General features: G+C 39.6%; 1 protein-coding gene across 4 annotated transcripts in view; it reads left to right on the top strand.

The window, feature by feature from the left end:
- Window positions 1–19657, top strand: part of SHANK2 (SH3 and multiple ankyrin repeat domains 2) — a 248362-nt gene that overhangs the window by 128179 nt on the left and 100526 nt on the right. For all 4 annotated transcript variants that reach the window (XM_053979757.1, XM_053979756.1, XM_053979755.1 and 1 more), the window contains 2 exons: window positions 9532–9614; window positions 11264–11388. In XM_053979757.1, coding sequence (XP_053835732.1) covers window positions 9532–9614; window positions 11264–11388 — 208 coding nt within the window. The remainder of the gene's footprint in view (window positions 1–9531; window positions 9615–11263; window positions 11389–19657) is intronic.

The following is a 19657-nucleotide window of genomic DNA, read 5'->3' as shown; positions in this document are numbered from 1 at the left end:
AAGCCCTTTGAAAGTCTTCCTCTTTCCCTGAGCCAGGAGCAGATGCTCTCTCCGTCCTCGTGGATGTTAGGGGGTGCTCCATGGGAATGATTGGCAGATGCACCGATTGAGTGGCTGGTGAGTCTGCTGGGGCTCCCTGCTCTCTCTGACACAAAATGTCAGCCTGTTTTTGGAGAGATGATGTCTGACAAGCACTAAAATGTATCAACAAAAGCTTGGCTTTAAGGAATAAGTGTTACACAAAAACTGAGTTCATGGCAAGGTTCTGAGCAGAGGAATAGCAAGTGTTGATATGTGCACTAAGAAAAAGTGGCTCCTTCATCTTTAGGAGGAAAAAAACCCTGTTACTCATGTGTCTTTTAATTTCTCTAATTTTCTATAGGGCCGAGATAATGATGAATTAGGAGTTTGGTGCTCCAGTTGAAAACCAGGGCTGATACTGAGTAGATTGTGGGATCCTTTAGAGCAGCACATCCAAACCTGGAGCAGTTGCACCTATGGCAGAAGTGGTTTATATCTCTACTGCAACCCCATCCAACACCATAAATTCTGAAATACATTAAAATCTATGCATCTGAATTGACTTGAAATGATAAGCCAACATTTTTACCCTGTCTCCGGTACACAAAAAATAAAAGCTTCATATTCCCAGAAATTCCACATCAGTGCAACCAATGAGCTGAATGTGAAAGGCAAGGGGGCAATAAAGACAGGTTCCAGTTCAACATTCATATAATTAAGAGAAGTCATGGGCAATTTAAATAAAATTGTAAAGTCAGTGACTTTTTTCACTGCTACCAGCATTTTGGGCTAAACGGGCCATGCTTTGACAGAACTGCTGAAAATAATGGTGTTGGGTGGCAGGAGAGCTGTTAAGATGGACATTTAGTCTTGCAGGTAAGCAAAATTTGGAGTAGACTTAAAATAACTCAACGGCTTAGTGCAATTAGAGAAATGGAGAGGGAGAATATATTTCAGAAAAGAAGGTAGAGTTGCCACCTCCTTTCTGATGTTAATGAGACTGTGAAATAACATGATTAATCAGGATTTTTAAAGGGATATGTAAAAAATTAACTGTAATTAATGTCACCTTTACAGCTCTTTCATGCAAAATCCTAGAAAATCAAAGTTTCTCACTGTACACTGTATTTTTAAAACTCTTGGAGAAGAATAAAGATATTTTCAGAAAAAAAAATTATGCCTTTGGTGAGGCCTCATTTGTTGTTGAGACAGAAATTCAAACTTACTTGTAAGTTATATACTAAAGGCATAACATTTTTTGTCATAAAAATTTGCAGTGTGTTTAGCATTGATTTAAGCACTGTACTCTTCTGTACAATGCAGACTTGTAAGTGAAATACTTACATCTGTAAAGCTGAAATGTACAGTCAGGGCTGTATTTATTTTCCAAGGAATGCAGGAGAGGAGGATGATAATTCCTCCTGCTCATCATAGTAAACAGGGTGTGATGGAAAACTTGAAGGATCCCTTAAAACTAATCTGAAACTCATGTTTGTCACCAGTCTGTTTCTTTCCCCTATTTTGTAGCTTATTTTTGTTTAGACTCTCTTAGAGCAAGTGGAGTTATGATACCAAAATGTACTGCAAGTTTAATAATTGTTTTAAAGACTTCCAAGGTCAAACTGCTACCTTAAAGGGCTTGTAGCACATTTAAAAAGTGTTAATAAAACACTTTCTGTTTATTTTCTTTTAAACCCAAGGTGTGACTGAAGTTACTTCCCTTGTTCTGCGTTTGTTACTTGTCCTGTTTGATAATCCTGAACATGTTCCTTTCCTGGGTACTGAGGTTGTCTGTGATAATAATGACCAATTTTAGCAAAAACAGCAGGAAAATTATGAATGAAAAAAAAAACTTGTATACAAAACCAGTGGGTTTAACATCCATAATTAATATTCCTTTTATCGAAATACTTTATATGTTAAGATGATTAGGGAGAAAATTCCTATTTCTCTGTGGTTTTGTGGCAACATCAGAGGCTGGAACTGCAGCTGGTTTGGGGTAGTAAAGTACAAACCTAAACAGTAAAGTGTTTGTTAGATAAATATCCTGGTTACCTGAACATATGTGAGTGTTTGCTCAGCCTGTTTGCCCAAGGCTCATCCTATTAGCAATGAATATTAATATTTTCACAGTCCAGGCTCACATTGCTCAAATACTTGACAAATAAAACTGAAAATTACTGGTAAGTATCAGGTGCAAGTGGAGTTTGCTGGAACCCAAAATATTCCTGTGCTAGGTGGAACATTTGTGTGAAGAGGTTGGAGGGACTCTGGGCTATAAAGCTCTCCTGTTCTGTAGCAGGAGGGCTCCTGCCTGCATGTCTCCTGTCTGGTTTTCACTTTGTCATGTGTGATGTTTGAAATGACTGTTCATTTTTAAAAGAAAAATGAAATTAATTCATACATTACATAGGAATTAAGCTTTTATTTTTAGGTTCATTTTGCCACTTTCTTCACCCCCAATGATTTTTTGTTTTCTCTCTACCAGTGCAGATGTGAAAGAATAATAACATTTCTATTTTAAAAGGCTAAAATACTTGGTTTTTTGTGAGTGTGTATAACTACATTCCTACATGGGTATCAATATATCCACACATATGGTATACAAATACCCTATATATACATTTGCTTAGGATTATGAACTTACCATTGACTTTTTTATTGCCTTCATATTCTATCCTGAGATTCCTACATAATATAGAATCAGACTTTTACTGGATGATTTCTCTTTCCAGGAAGTTGCCTTCCTGGTTTGCTGTATCAATATTTTACTTTACTTGTTGGAGTTTCAGCAACATAAGGTGAAACCAGGAAACAACCTACAAGTACCAGTGGCAAAATCAATTTATTTGAAAAGTATTACTTTAGATTGGCTACTCTGTTCTCCTGCACACCAAAAATATGATAATGAGTGAAATTAAAAGCTGAGTAAAGGAATGTGTACTAGAGGGGGAGAGAAAGAGACAAAGTTTCTCCTTGGTTCTACATAAAGAAATTGTGCAACTACTCTGCACTTCTGTTGTGAAATTCAATTTTTCTCTTTTAAACATATAGTTTCTGGTAAAGCTTTGTAGCATAAACCCATTGAAGTGTACAGCACTATTACTGTCTTTAAGATAGGTTGCTTCTTGTAGTGATGGCACATTTTTTGGTTTTTTTGGTTTTTTTTGGTTTTTTTTTGGGTTTTTTTTGTTTTTTTTTTTGTTTTTTTTTTTTTTTTTTTTTTGGGGCACCTCTGCTGATCACAGGCTGGAAAAAGCAGCACCATCATTCTGACTACCTGGCTGACATTAGTGTGGGTTTGGGGATTTAGTGAAGAACTGCTCTTTTTTCACCCAGGGTATCAAGTATTCAAAATCCAATAAAGTTGGCTCGATTCCTTGTTTAGAAGTGTGAATGAAACACCTTTTTTAGGTGGAAGATATGCTGTGAGGTTTTACTGGAGCCTGTGATTTCCTCACTGTGCAGTACAGATCCAGAACTGGAGAATATGTCCATGTCTTTAAAACAGCCACAGTTTGACATATTCCTCTTTCATCAGCAGATTTCAAAGCAAAATCTGCAGCCTTGCTGTTCTCATGATCAAAGAGCTCCATGAGATGTTTACTAACTCTGGAGAAACAGCACTGGTACAGGAGATTGGAAAGACAAATATATGAATATGGGGAGGTTACAGGAGTATTGCTGGAGCATCCTTTCTTCTTTTCCTCTTCCTTTATTTGGCTTGCTCATAGCCAGCTGAGGAAGACACAGCTATGCCAAGTTTACCAAGGAGAAATTAGACCACGTCCTTTCTGTTGCAATTTGAAATTGTTTGCCACAAATTATAAAGCCAGGGAGGAACACAGTGCAAGCAGGGGTTAATGGTGATCTTGTCAGTCTTCCCTGGGCTTTTTGTTTGAGTGCCAGCTGTGCCAGTCAGGCACTGACACATAACCAATTGTCTGTGCCTGTGAAGATTTTGCTCTTGGAATTCTTTGAGAGCACCTGGGAAGCTGAGATCCATAGGTAATACTAAGCATTTGATTCCATGCTGCACTTCATATGCAGCCTGGATTTTCCAGTTTATTTTTTTTTTTTAATGAAATAGCAGAACAACTTGGAGAATTTTTAATTCTAAGTGATTCTTTTCATCCCTTCTCTGTCGTATTTTAATTATTGTACCATGATAATACTCCTTGGACTTGTATCTTCAGCTGCCTAGCAAGAAATTTATCAATTTCAAGTTTACTGCTCTCCAGTATTTCTATTCTAATGCTAGGTTCTGTCTGCCATGAGGAAAGTGCTGAGGAACTGACCCATCTATTTGGAAATATTTTCTTCCTCCCAAACACACCTTGCTATAAACTTCCAGATAAACATGTGTTCTAAAGGAAAATCATTGGACTTGTCATTTAAGACATTGGCATTGCTCAGCTGTACAGAGTGGGCCAACCCCCCCAATTCTGGGATCCTAGATTGCTGTGAAGGGAGAGGTCACTGTGAGTTTGACTGTTTAGTTGGCTACATCCTACTGTTTCTGTTTGGGTTGCCAGTGGGTTTTTTAGGGACAGTCTGTGGATTTTCCTATCTGCTGTGCACAGAACCCACTCGCTGCTGTAGCTGCTGCCTCTTGAGCAAGTGATTGCTGCTGTGCCTGACACAGGAGAGCTGTGGGAGCTCTTCTGTGAGACCTAAAAGTGGATGATTGATGCCTGAGAAACTCGAGCAATCACAGAAAGTGTCTTCATTAATCTTGAAGGCCCTAATTAGTAGGATTAGCCAATTTTCCTGAAGCCATTATAGTAGTTGACTATAAAGTGTAAGGTTGACCCCTTCCAGCAGTAACAGGAAATGTTTTCCCACTGAAAGTTTGCTATATCCTACAATAAGGTTTGCTGTAGAGATAATTACCATTTTATGTGGTATCAGGACAGGTTACTTTCCAAAAAAAGGGAAAGAAGATTTTTGATGTGCCTTTAACAGGGGTTGACTGTTGGATAATGCCCAAAGGGCTCCTCCTCTTGAAGAGATTTCCCAAATGCCCTTCTCTGGCTTGAGCATAACCACCATAAATTGGCCATCTTATCCTGAAAGGAATTGGTGTGACTGCTTCCAGACATTGCTTATGGAATGATTTAGATATATTTTATTGCACCTGGCAGAACACTTGATTCTTCTAGGATGTATCTATTTGTGAACTCAGTAGATCTTTCCAAAAGACTGCAATTGCAAGAGTGCTGAGAAGAGGAAAAAGGGCTAATGGAGAGACTTAGATTTACTTGGCCAACTGAAAGAAGTGAACCTGGAGAGAGCCAGGTCCACTTCTCGCTCAAGGGGAGAGCAAGTCCTTACTGAAGGGCTTGTGGACTCCTGGGCTACTGAAGCTGAAAAGGTTGGGTTATGTTTCCAGGGGATGAATGACTGCAGGGAATCAGGAAAATAATTCCTTTTTACATTCATTTTTTCCTCTGCCTTAGAGGGAGACTGACAATATACCAAATAACCACTTTTGTTTCCAGGTAATGGTGATAATTTTCAGTGGATTGTCCTCTACTTGCTATTTTTCAGATTGAAATCAGCAATGAAACACTCAATGCAAACTTACCTAAACACATCCTGTAGTCCTGATAGTCTCCACCTCTGCAATTTAGTATTTTAGCTTGTGGAATAAGTCAGAACTTAAGATAGGGTGTAGTTATCCATGATGAGAACAGGAAGCCAGGTTTTGTGGGCCTGCCTCCAGCAGGAACCTGCACTCCAACCTTTATTTTCTTCATACAGGTCTTTATGAAAGACTTGACATTTCTCCTTCCTTCCTCAGATATTATCCTAATGGGCTGTTAGCAAAGCAGAAATTCCTGCTGTTTAGAAAAGCCCACACAAATGGTGGTTGGTATGTGGAACAGTGCTGAGTTCAAAACTCACATATCTGTCTGACCATGGGCAAATCCTTCTATTTCCCTTTCTCCATTGGTCAGTCTGTATAATTATGTAAATTGTAACAGCTCTGCACAGTTCTTGAGCCTTAAGTTGTTAAGTAAACTACATGAGCTGATGAACAAGCATATTTTCTAATATCTACTGTTCGAGTAAAGCAGAGATTTACCTCGACTGTTATTTTGACCTGAAGATTTATGATTGTGCTCCACACAGAAACGTCCTGCACTTGATAGGATGCCTTTTGCATTTAACTTTGCCTGCACTGCATCTTGGCCTTACACAGCCCAAAGTCAAATCAGTGTTTGCCCTGTATCAATAATGAGCTATTGATTTTAGAATTACTCATTTTATTACCATCATATGGAACTGGTCATATTCTGAGGACTCATCTCTGAAATGGAAGCTGTTGAATTTTGGTTTGGGATGGGACAGAAATGGACTTCAGGGATTTCACCTACTGAAATTTGGCATATCGCAGATAACAGGGACTGCTTGGCCTCACACAGAGCTGTTCATTGTACTGAAAGAGCCTGGGAAGAAATTCCTCTTCTTGCTTGAGCTCAGGCCTCTGAGCAGGCTCCTAATGTAATGCCACCTTCATTTGACACTGGTTGCTGTACCCTGTGTTCTGCTGCTAATTATTTACAACACCTCCAGGATCAAAGAGATGCTGCCAAGAAGGCTCATAGGGAGAAATTTTGACCTAGTTTTACATTTGGCACCACTTTGCCTGCCAGGAGCAGGTGGCCTGGGAACAGACCTTTGGTGGAGAGTCCACCCTGGCTGGCACAGAGAGCCCTGGCGTGGCAAAGCATGCAAAAAGCAGCACTGCAAAGAGTCAGAGGTTAAACTCTGCCCCTCTTCTGCCCCCTTTTCTTGGGAATGCAAATTTTCTGGGAGAAAGGGTGTGCAGGTTGTAAATTCAGTTCATGTTTTTGTGTGCTTGTCTGCCCCCCTTTTCTGGCTGCTGGTTCTTTGCTCTGCAGCACTGAGGTGTTTGGGGAGAATCAATTTGCTTTCTGTGGTTGCTTGAACAAGTTTAAGCTACTCAAGCCATAGGATTTTTGCAGGTTCCCTACTTCCAGGGAACATAAATGAGAAGAAATGCTATACATCTGATTTTTTCAAGCCTATCTTTTTACATTCCAGGCTGTAATGCTGTTCTCTTTATGACTGTAACTGTATATTAGAAAGTTGTATTTGTCAAATAATTGAGATCAGTTTGTGTGTTTTCTCACACAAAGTTTGCATGTGTGTAACTTGCATGTAACTTTGTAAAATGTTGGCAATTTTGCATCCCCACTTTCAGTACATGAACTGAAGCATAAAAGTGGGTAGTTTATGGAATAGATGTGCTGTACATGAGAAGAAAATCAGAGGTGGTTTTTATACCTTTAATCTGTACATTAGGATGAAATGAGCCTGCCTTGACAATGCCCATCCATTTCATTAGCTGGCTCTGGAAGGACCCTGGATTTTTTTTTTTTTTTTTTTTTTGGATCTAGACCAGGAGAATTGATCCTGAGTTTGCTGAGCTGATAAACTTCTGAATTCTGTATGGAAATGAACCATCACAAGAGTGGAATTTGGGGAGGGGACACGAGGGGTTTCTTTGAATCAAATTCTTGCTATAATTAGGATCTCAGAAGTTGCCTTGTAAGCTCTATTAAGCTATTGATTGGTTACAATGAAACTTGAAGGGAATAGGTCTTATTAATTTGACCAAGTATTAAAAAAAATAACACTGTTAACTCTTCAGTGGATAAGTTCAGGGACCCACCTTGAGAATGTGGTTGTGAAATAAGGGAAATAAGTGAAGGCACTGGCAGGAGCAGTCAGTTTCTAGAATATCAGGATGTTGATGGAGAGCTTCAGTGGGCTCTGAGAGCTGCATATTCCATCCCATCCTGATATCCCTGAGTAGGAGGGTGTTGGGCTTTCTCAAGAAGCAGAAGTTTTTTAACTGTAAAAACAGGAAATGTCTGAAAGACACAGTAAATTACAATAAGTTGAGAATACAAAAGCTGTTGGTGCTGATGGAGCCCATCTCTTGCCCACAAAGTAACCGCTGTGGCAGTTTGAATTCATGTGTGGTGTTAAACACTCTGCAATTTGGAAGACAACCTTACATCATTGCTTCAGCAGCCATAGGAAGTTTCATCCCGCAGAGTTGGAAAGGTACCAAAAGGATGGTCTGTGATGCATGAAAAATCTGGAGTTTGGAGGCTGTCCATTGGTGTCCTGATATCATCATCCCTCTCTTTGTTCAGAGCTTTAAATAAAAAGGTCACAACAATTTCTCTTGATTTAGTTTCCTCTTCACCCTGAGGATTATTAATGGCCCTGAGGCAGATCCAGTCTCCCCTTGCATTCACTGCTTTGGGGACTGGATTCTGTACCAGACCAGTGGGAGCAGAAGTTGGCTAGTAAAAAATTAAGGAAAGCAAACTTGCTCATACTCCTTTCTATCTGAACTATTTCTGTAGGTATTTTAAAGCAGCATTGTTTGCAGTGCTGACAATTCATGAACTTAACCCCTGCAACTTGTGCTGTGCAATGCTTTGGTACCTAAAAGAGCAATCAAAAATTTTTTTTTTCTTTGAGCTTATTTTTAGTAACTTCATGTTTAATGAAAGCTATTGAACACCTTAAGTCTTTTGCAGATCGTTCCCTGTATCTGAAAGGTCCCATTTTAATGTGCATTTTCTTCATCTACTTTCTACTTTTATCTTAGCCAATGACAGTGAGATTCCTAAGGCTACTTTCTCTTTAAGGGAATACTGCTTACATAAATAGTCCTTTACACCATCTCCTTGTTTTATAATATTAATTGTTTATCAGGAGACAGGAAATATTCCTTAGAAAATGTGTTTTCCTGCTTGTGCATGCCTTGTTACTATTTCAATTATGCAGATTCTTGATGCTGTGGAAATTTGTGCTTGATGACGCCAAGGCAGCTGCACGTTGTTAGCATTGTAGGCTGTCAGATGATCATGTGGGATTCTTGCAGCATGCAACATTCAATAGGATTGAAAAAGGGCTTTTGATGCAAGGCATAGCTTTCAGAATATATTTGTGCCTTTTAGTTAGCTAATAGAAAATCATAATTTATTATCTTTAAATTTAAAATGCTGCCTCATTTTTCTTCTGGTTGGTTTCATTTTGGCTTCACTAGAAGATGCATCTGGTACATCCACGATTGAGGAGTTTATTAATGATACTGTCGTTCAGTTCACTTACTTTTTTTCCTTTTAGAGTCCTAGCTAGCCCACAGATTACATGATCACATGTTCATCCAGTCATTCATATAGAACACAAACCACCATGCATGATTTCTTCTTCTTTCTTTTTCCTCTCTGCCTTTTTTATTCCTTTTAAGTTGCTTTGTCATGTTCTCTTTTACCATCCAGCTTAGTCTTTGTCTTCCCCTCGCTGCTATTTGTTCTATATTTTCCCATGCTTGGTTACTGCAATATTATTTGATTAACGGGCTGTGATGATGATGAACCTGCACACTGGAGGAGCAGCTACTACAGTGGTGATGAAGGGATGTAATAATGGTCGCTATCCTCGGAATTCTCTCTACAGTGACTGCATAATAGAAGAAAAGGCAGTGGTCCTGCAGAAAAAAGACAATGAAGGATTTGGATTTGTGCTCAGAGGGGCAAAAGGTATGTGCTTCTGTGTGTGTGTGTGAGTGTGTGTGTGTGATGTGCACTGGCATGAAGAAATTTATACATCTCGGAATATAAGCAGGAATTATTCTTGGTGCACTTGGTTGCTAGACAACAGGATTCTCTGTATGCTATACTACTCTGATGGATTTTGGTGCCTTCTCTCTGAAGCAGTTTGCATTTTTACATAGGAGAAGCACTGCATGATCGTTTTGGGGGGAGAAAGTTTTGCCTGTATTTTTCTCATGCTGGTGGATGTAGTATTTTGCCATTAATCTGTTCTGTTGTGCAGTTTGCTTAACTGTGGGAAACCTGCTTTCCTCATAAAAACTGCTTGCTTTATTTCAAATGCCAGCCTGATTAAATAGGGCTGCGAATAGGAATAGACAAGAGAGGGATGCTTTGTTTAAAATAGGTGTGGATCTTCTGCAAGGTGACATTGGTGCAGTTTTAGTATGAAAATATGATCTTTTTTTATATCTTGAGAAGCTGCACGTATGTTGCATGGCCTGTAGTGTGCTCATTTTTAAAGCTGTTCGTATGTTAAGCTGCACGGCACTTCTCCGTAGGCTAAAATCTATCACGGTGGCATTCCTACGAGTTAAAAAAGGCATTCTATTTAATGCTTTGCTTTTTAACTTCCAGTGCAGTTTGTTCCCTTTGTATTTTAAAAAAGAATATATATATATGTGATGGTATGTCCCATCTCTTGCTCCCCCTCATTTCACATGGGTTCTCCCTTGCCTTGCTTGAGCATGAGAATTATTCCATGTCTTCGTTCCTGGGACATGGCTTTTGCTCTCCCTGTTCCCCACCCCTAAACCTAAACTGGTGCCACCATGGATTTGCAGGGCTGGGAAAGCTTTGCCAGTTTTAGCCAAATGAAATGTTTGGAGTTGAATCAGGGAAGCCCAAGGCACTGCCTTATCTCTGAGTGTTGGTGTGGGTTATCAGTGCTTTGAGCAGGGCTCACTCCCTCTGGCTGAGCCCAGTGGCTTCCCCCAGATTCTCTCTGTAGCAGCGGGGGCAGCTCAGGTGAAAGACCCAAGGACTTTTCTGCCCGTGTGTGTACGTGACACAGAGGGGCAGGCAGGGCTGTCACAGGGACAGCTGTGCCTCCTGTCCTAAAAAGTGATTCCGTCTGGTCTCTTCTTTGTTATGCACATCTAAATTTAGGAGGGGAAAAAAAAAATCTGGTTGATTTTTTTTCATCCTTTGCCATCCACCCCAGCCCCCTAGTTTGGCCAGATGCTCTCTCCTGTCTCCAGCACATAATTCATTTTTAGGTGGATGTTGCCAGAGTTACAGCATTCTGCCAGGCACACAAAAGGGTTACTTGAGCCAATACTGAATATCCTGGAATATCAGAACCCAGCTATTGCCTGGTTGCCTATTGCTTGATTTGGTTTGTGTCAGGAAAGGAGCAGGTATTTCCCCCTCTGGAAGGAAGACCTGTGGATTGCTATTGCACGGGGGTTGCACTCTGTCCCCAGCATCCTGATCTCCCGTGAGGCACATCCCTCTCACTTCCAGCACCCACCATTTTTTAACCCTAAATCGGAATGGCCAATGATAGGCCTGTAGTCAAGTGGTATTTGCAAGCACTCCATAACTTTCTTTTTTTAATGTGGTATTTATTTTTAAAGCTGACACACCAATTGAAGAATTCACCCCAACTCCAGCCTTTCCTGCTTTGCAGTACTTGGAATCTGTGGATGAAGGGGGAGTAGCATGGCAAGCTGGCCTGAGAACTGGAGACTTTTTGATCGAGGTAGGAGATCCTGAAATTTGATTCTCAGTGCTCTGTTGGGGAAAGAGTGATGTTCCCGGTGGAGAATTGACTCTGGAAAAAGTGTGGGATGCCTCTGAGCAGCAAGTTCTGTGGGCTAACACCAGCGATACGCTTCACTTGATCAATTTAAAACTTCATGCAGCATTCAGGAAAGCAGTGACAGAGAACAATGGTCAGGCTGGCTGGGAATTTTCTGGTTGTTCTTTTTGTCCTTTGGGAATACACTATCAGAGATATCTGGGAGGTCGTAGTCTTCTTTCAGTTATTGAAATTTAGATGAATTTCAATATTTATTTTGGGCTATCAGTTCTGGTTTCTTCTAAATATTTTTAGGAAGCAACCAAAATTAATGACTTTTTATGCAGAAATATCCCTGGTCCAGTGGAATTTAGTAACCATGGAGAATAAAGCAAATTACTTTGGCTTGAAATTGAATTTTTCCAACACTACACTGAAATACAAAAAAGGAAAAAAAAAAAGCAATGAATGTTATTGCAGTATAAATTACTTTAGAAAAAGGGTATATTATACTCCATTCATGCCAAAAATATCTTCATGTTTGATATTTTGGAGGATTTTTTTGTTGGTGTTTTAGGTTTTGTTTAAAAAGTCGGCTCTCCTTTTGAGTGTTGCTGGGCAGTTTACAGCAAAATCATGATTTGGGATTTTTCTTCCTCTTCCCCCCACAACCTCTTCATGACCAACAAAGGGATGCTGTGGCTCTGTGAAATTGTGTACTGAAAATAGATCTTTTGGGATGGATTGGTCAAGCCCTGTCTGTAAGATCTATTGATTTTACATTACTTGATGTGTTGTTCTCCAGGCTCATGTATGGTTTGGTAAAATACTTCTGGTGTTACAATGTTTATTTCTGCAGAGCTGGCTTTTGCATGCAGGAGAGGGTACAACACGCAGCTTTTTTTGGAGTGTGCCTTGAACTCCCATGGTGATTGAATTTAAATAGTTGCAGCACTTCCTCACACTGTAGCCATATAAGAACAGGCTTTGCAGGCTTCTAAAGTAAATAGATATGCATTTTTATCTCTGTCTTCAAGCACATTTCCCTTGCTGTTTGTTTACTTAAGAAGAAGCGTTTAGCATTATAGACCAGCTTACAAATGGAACTGCTGGGATCCCTGGGCAGGGATCCTTCCAAAGCTCTCCCTGTTCCTGTTAGGTGGGGTTTTGAAACAAGGCTGTATTTTTAGAGGTGGGTTTCTTCTTAGGCTTTTAATCCACAGGAAGTATGAAGAGTCTGTGCTGGCAGATTGCACAGATAGATTTGATGGTGAACAATGTGCAATTTAATTCATCATGGAATGACAAATATGCCCATTTTTTTTTTTGATTTTTTTTTAAGATCTTTGAAGGGGTGGAAGAAGGCTGGGTAGATGATTCTGCACAAAGCTTTACTGTTTTTTTGGCAAATGAGAGAAGAATTATAATTCATTGTCTAGACAATTTACCCCTAGCCTTAGCTTAGAAGAGCAGCTAAACATGCACATACAGTGCTGAATCAGGAGGACATTAATCCATACTCTAGCATATTTGTAATTAATTCTGAAAGAAGCCATTATTACATGCAAATCAAATCCATTTCTGTGTAATTTATGTTCATTTGGGTTATTCCGTTCTGAATTTTGCAACTTAATTAAGAGGATATGATAATCCTGAGAAATGACAACTTGGCTGTTGCAGGAGACTTTTCTGTTGGAGAAAGGCAGGATTTTTTTCTGTTTTATGGCCAACATGCAGTGCACAGCCCTGGCTGGGTGGAGAAAGCCATCTTTAGAGATATTTACAGTGATGCAAAAGACTGTTGAAATAGAAGTCCACCTGCACTTCTAGGAATGCCAAACTACTTTATCTTTTGTGTTGAACTAAAAGATTTAAATTTACACGCCAGCAAGTGGTTGTCAGCCCTGGTGTAGTCAGCCTGCCTTGCTGCTAAATGATTTCTCCCATGACTCTGAAGTTTACGCTTCTGTGTGTAAGTGCCACCTCAACCATTTGTAAGTAATATCAGGCATTTATCATAAATGTCACATGAATAATAAAAGAGTTAATGGGCAACCAGGATCCTAATTAATGCTATTTTTAACACTCGTGGCAGGCGCCGGGTGTTAGGGAGGGGTGAGTTCAGTCTGGCAGGGGGCAAAATGAGAGGCAGAGCAGATGCTTCATTCTTCCTTGAGGAGGTTTGGTGGCTCGGGGTCATGGAGATGAGGGGAACCTCACTGTAGAAAGACAGGTTTGACAGGGAGATGGATCCTTTCTTTGCAGAGCACAAGGTTAGGAGGACAGGGCATAATTTCTTTGTGTATAGTTATAGTCTGGAATCTTCTGGAGGAGGGAAAACTTCAGTATCAGCTATAAGGTGTTATAAAAATTCATGTTTGGGGTTGATATATGTGGAGCAGAACAAATAAAAGATCCATACACAAAAGGAAGAAAAGGTGCTGTCTTACTCCAGCAGATAAATGGAGTAGGGATTACCTGGAACAGCTGGAATTGTATCATATGCCTGAGTTTTTATCAAATGTGCAGTGCCTGATTTGTCCAACATGTACAACTAATTTTAACATGAGACTTCAGAGATGAACGTTACACTTGCCCTTGGAAACAGTGCTCACAGAGTCTCCATGGAAATTTCTGACAGTGTGTGGTTTGTCTCCTCCTTGCTTCAAACCCAGCCATGGTTTTTGTGATAAAAATTGTAAAGTGTGTAGTGGCTTTCCTGGATAGAGCACAGGGCAAATGTACTGGAAAAGTGCAGGAGTAGTTTTAGAGCTGAAGGAGTGAGGTAGAGACAGCTGTCAACAGATGTGGATTTTCATAAGCAATTAAAGAGATGCCAATTCAGTGTGATTTTTTTTTTTCTTAGCTTTGATGAACAATCAGAAAACAAGGATGGTTATGATTTGATTGTTATAACTGACATTTTACAGCTTGCCCTATGTGTTATTTTCACTATTTTAGTTGATGTTTTCTTGAATCTTGATATCAGCCTGATTAAAAAGATAGATAAAAATAAATCAACATATTAGGCCAAGTGCTAAATACTGCAGTCACCATTAGAAAGGGATTAAAAAATTACAGCCATCACTAATTCATTTGTAGGTCATTAATAACTCATCAGTGACTGGATTTCTATATTATAACTGCTCAAGTTTGGAAAAATTCAGAGGGTTCTGCCTTGAGACATGACTTCAAGAATTCTTGAAGTTGGGGTTGTGTTGGAGATTTGCTTTGATGACATAAACAAGTCTAACCATTTTTGAGTAAAGAAATCCATTAAACTGGAAGGCCTGTTTTAACTTCGAATAGAGTTTTGTGGAGGGCTTTAGTGTGGTAGGATATAGATTGTCTTTTAAATTTAACCCCCAGTGGATTCCTAACTCTTTGTTCTTGTTGTCCCCGTGAGTGTGCAGCTGTTCTGCAGGTGTTGCCTGATGTGGCTCATGGGGATTTTCCCTGTCACACAAACAATAATGCTACAATATCAATACTCAGAAACCCAAGTTAATTCTGCAATATTTTACCAGAACAATGCATTTGTTCTCTAAATGAGGCATTGCAGTTTACATTATTGTGCCATAAAATCTCTTATTTTTCTAGATAAATTGAAATGTTATTGTCTTTGGAATAGCATGGCTGCTTATTTACATTCCAGTTAATATGTAAACTAGATAAACCTGGTGAATTATTCATTTAGAAAATAAAAACAAAAGGGCAAAATTCAAGGTTTAATTTGAGGATCAAAACCAGAGATGGTAATAGAAGAAATCTTATCATTTTGCTGCAGAACTCTTCAGGTGGTACTTGTACTAAAACATGCAAAATATCTGTAGTATAACTGCCTGCATTTCTTCATCCTCAAAAACGTATACAATTTATTAGTACAAACTTTTTTTTTAACTGATTTTGGGTAGAAAATAAATGTTTTATTACAGACAGCATTATTTTATCATTGTATTAAAGACATCTGTCCTCTGACTGCATGTAAGAAGTTGCAATAAATGTTTAGAGAGACATTTAAAAAATCTGAAATATTAAAAAAGAAAACAAAAAAAAAACCCACCTTCATACACAAATGAAGCCTATTTAGCAATAGGCTACTGGTTTTATTCCAGTAAGCACTTTATACAATCTTGAAAACAGCTGTAGGAAGCAAACTTTGGACTTTATTGTTGTAGCTTAAACTCCAGTAATTATGAATATTTTTAGCAATGTTATGCCTTACATTGGTATTCAGTGGCTGAGTGAATTAGTGGTTTTACAAAGCCAGCTATTACTGATTCCAATCCTTTTAGCAAGAAAGAAACCTTCCCATCCTCTGATAATCTTCATTAATTACCCCCTGGGTGTGTTTTCTCTTATTTCTAGTGTGAACTCTGCTTGCTTCTACTACCAGATGGAAATCTAAATTTATTTATTTTTTTCTCATGGGCAGACTCATGAGAACCATGATACTTTTTTTCTCTCTTGGAAATAAGTGGAGGCTTTGTTAATGGCTTTGTAAGAACCAGGATTCTCACATTGCAGCTGAAAGTTTGCTCCTCTCCTCCCAGCAGTGTGGACACCAGCTCCATTTCTAATAGGAGTGTTGTGTGTAGGAGGAAGAAAGCAAAGACAGCATTCTCAGGATATTTCTGAGGGCTGGGTTTAGCTCTCACACTTAGGCCTTTCTCGGGGACCAGCAGAGTCAGGTCCACATTAGTTCAGTGTCTTGCAGGAGGGTTTTTTGTTGCCAGCTTGGCTGCTGCTCCTGCCCAGCCAGGGAGCCTCCTGTTTGGCAGGAGAACAGCCAAGCTGGGAGCTGCTCTGTTCCTAGACAGCACCTACTTTGGGTTTGGATCAACTCTACAAACATCTTTTTAATGATGAGGGCTTTGCCAGAGCTGCAGCAGCACTGCAGTGTTTGAGCTTCTGGAGAGGGAGTTCCTGGCCAGGGCAGGGGCTTGGAACTGGATGGTCTTTGGTTCCTTCCAACACAAACCATTATGGGATTTTTTTATATATATATACATAGCACCAGGCTGGGCACCACTATTTTTAAATCTGTATGTTTAAATGGCACAGAGTTTGACTTAACCAACCATTAGAGGAAAAAACTTATTTCTATTAACCAGGTACTCGTCATCCTCTTGGTGACATCTGTAAATTATGTCTATTAAGCACCAGCAAGTCCCTGACACTGCCTAAAATGCAAGCTTTCAGAGTCCAGAGAAAACTTTCTTCCTGTTTTGCTTTTGGAATTCTCCTAGCTCCAGATGTACTGGAGCGCTGGGACAATGGGCTCTTGGAAAAAGAGCAGCTGTGGTACAACAGTATGTGTGCAGCATCGGACCGGGGGAATTAATTTTTCACTTAATGGAGAAGTGTTTTACTTTCTCTCCACTTAAACTTGGTAACTGAGGGTTTGAGTTTGTTTGGTTTTTTTTCTTAATTTATGTTTTTAGTGGATGGTGGCACCTGAGTGAAATTATTGTGCCCTCAGAGTGCTTTGGATGTGCACAAACCCACTATACATAACTGTTTCTGATTGTTCTTTTTATCTGTTTTTCACATGTATCCTCTAACCCGTAGGAAGTGATGGTGTTCCAAATGTGCCAGTGTGATCATTAAAAAGAGGAACAAATCTTGTTTACTTTTTAAAATACTTTAAGGCTGTTTTCTTTTTGACATAGATGGAAATGGGCAGACAAAAAATAATTTGGTTCTTAAAGGCTCTCCGTTACTCACACACAAGCAAGTAATATGCTTAAAAATAAGAATAAAGAGCAGACAAGAATGAAAAACCTTTGCTTTCCAGGCTGTGAGCAGAACTGGGAAGCATTTTCCTTTAGCCTTGACCCTCCACGAGGTGTATACTGGACTTCTGGATCCCCAAAATATAACAAGTAGCTCTTTAAAACTCAGAGCTCATTTTTAGGCTTCTTTGAGAGGGGGATTTGCAAGGAATTGTGATGATAACAGCATGAACATCCCAAACTAACTCTGTGTCCATTCAGTTCTCCATTTTCAGTTTTAAGGCATTTTGGCCTGGATACCACAGTATTTTAGCAGAATTTCCTGACATTCCGGTCTTGAGGGATTCTGCCAAAGCTCGTGGGACTGCACGTGGAGTGTGGAGATATCCACAGGGACCCTGCTGACTCTTAGTGAATATGAAAACCACTGTTTCCCCAAATTCCTACTACAAAATCCTCTAAAAATAGCAAATTTATATAAAGTTAAGCTGCTTAGTATAAATAGCCAGTTCTTGGCCACCTAGAAGCCATCCAGTGACATCCAGCCACCTTGGACATCCTGTGATTCACATAAATCTCAGCTCTGGATGGTCTTCACTCATGCAGAAATCTGTCCAACCTCTCTTCAAATAGCACAGGAATAATGCATCCGTTCCATTTCCAGCTCTCAGGTGTTGGGGTTAAGTATTAAAACTAACACCAAATAAATAAATGCCATTTTTGTGGTGTGGTTGGGTAATTACCACAAGACACTCTATTAAAATTAATTTCCCTGAAGCCCGTTGGCTTTTTTTAGTTTCTGGATACTATGGAAACCTGGTTGTTGAATTGGAGCTATATGAAAAACACTGCTTGTGCCTGGTATTTAAGGAGAGAAAATACTGTTTCTTTTAATTGCAGGATGTTGCTACAAACCTGCAAAACTGCAGGTGAGGGAAAGCAGATGAATTGTTTCAAATGGTGGAGAATGAATTGGCAAACTCCTGTTGCTTAGGACAGAGATAATCTAAAAATCTGGAATTTTTCCTTCTTTATTTTCTTTTTCCTTTTTCTGGGGGAGGTACATGCATCTTACAAGCAGGAGAAATACTATCACATGTGTGTGTCATGGTTTCTTCCTTTATTTATGGACAGTGTTCTTTTTCCTATTCTGAGACTACCAATCAATTTGTCCGACACTGAAATGCTCAGTTCACCTGCTGGTTGTGTTTCATGAGCCCCAAGTCTGTGCAGAGGTTAAAAGGAAGATTAGGAACATCTATCTGATCATCATAGGCTTCATGAGCAGTAACCTTCCCCTCCCTCCCTATCCCAAAAATTCAAGTTTTCTGAAAAAAAAGAAAAAGCTTCACTCATGGACCCCTACTAGGCAAATATATCTTTGCTATTTTCTCCAAATCTGAAAAAGCAAATGAGAACTCTGTAGGTAGACATGTACTGTATTCATTTAGGGGTTTTTGGTTAGATTTTCTCAGTATCATCCCCCTTTAACCTTTACTGTGGAGTGAGGTTCCCTAAACTGTTCTCGAGGTCTCAGAGGGGTTAAATAAATCCCTAATGTTGGCACACACAGCAGGCTCCCCAGTGCTTCTGTGTGGGTGCTAAGAACTGCAGAAACACTTGATTTGAAGACATTCTGAACTTTTGGGTCTGATCTAGCAGAAGCTCTGCATTCCCTTGATTAATATTCCTTTTATATCCAATCTCTAGCATGTGCCCTCTACAGAAGACTGGGTTCAGATTTAATCCATTAATTGCTTAAAAAGAGTAGGAGAAGGCTTCCTTCCCCATTGCTATTCTGCTAAGATGGCTGATGCTAAATACATGGGAATATTCAGTGTTGGAGTTATCTCAATAAATGGTGGCCATCCCATTCAGAGCTGCTGTGCTCCTCTGAAATTACTGTGCAGCTCTGCAGGACACCAGTGAGGGAGAAGGTGGCTTTCCAAGGAATCCTTGCCTAGTTTTTTTCCTCTACCTTCAAAGCATTTCCTATGCATAGTGACTGTGTGGCTCAGCAAATTCATCTAATAAGCAAATTGAAATGTACTTTAAGTCAATGAGATTAGAAATAACACTGTACATCCTGTTGTGCCACTGATAGGAATCTTCAGAGACTCTTGCATACAACAATGAAGGATAATAATCATTTTTCACTACCTTGTTTTTGCCTCATATATTCTGGCAGCTGTCTGGGGAGGTGGATTTCTTGTTCTCCTCATCTTGTGGTACAAAGTTTTCACTTTTTAGAAAAACATCATTTCTCCATGGTCAAAATAGGATCTCCTGTGTTGTCTTCATGGCCAAGTGGTGATTCCTCTGTTTTGGGTTCTGGATGTGGCTGCACTTGAAGGTCTCTGAGAGCTTTGCTGATCAGAGCACTGAAAATTTTCCTAGCAAATACATGGAAGCTTCTCAAGAATGAGTGAGTGTAGCATGATAGGATAAGAGTAGGTATCCGAGTGTTCCTTTATTTGCTGATTAAGAGAAAATTT

The sequence above is a fragment of the Vidua macroura genome, chromosome 6 (assembly GCF_024509145.1).
Source record: "Vidua macroura isolate BioBank_ID:100142 chromosome 6, ASM2450914v1, whole genome shotgun sequence".
Taxonomy (NCBI): Eukaryota; Metazoa; Chordata; class Aves; order Passeriformes; family Viduidae; genus Vidua; species Vidua macroura.
This window is presented reverse-complemented; position numbering and strand designations above follow the sequence as displayed.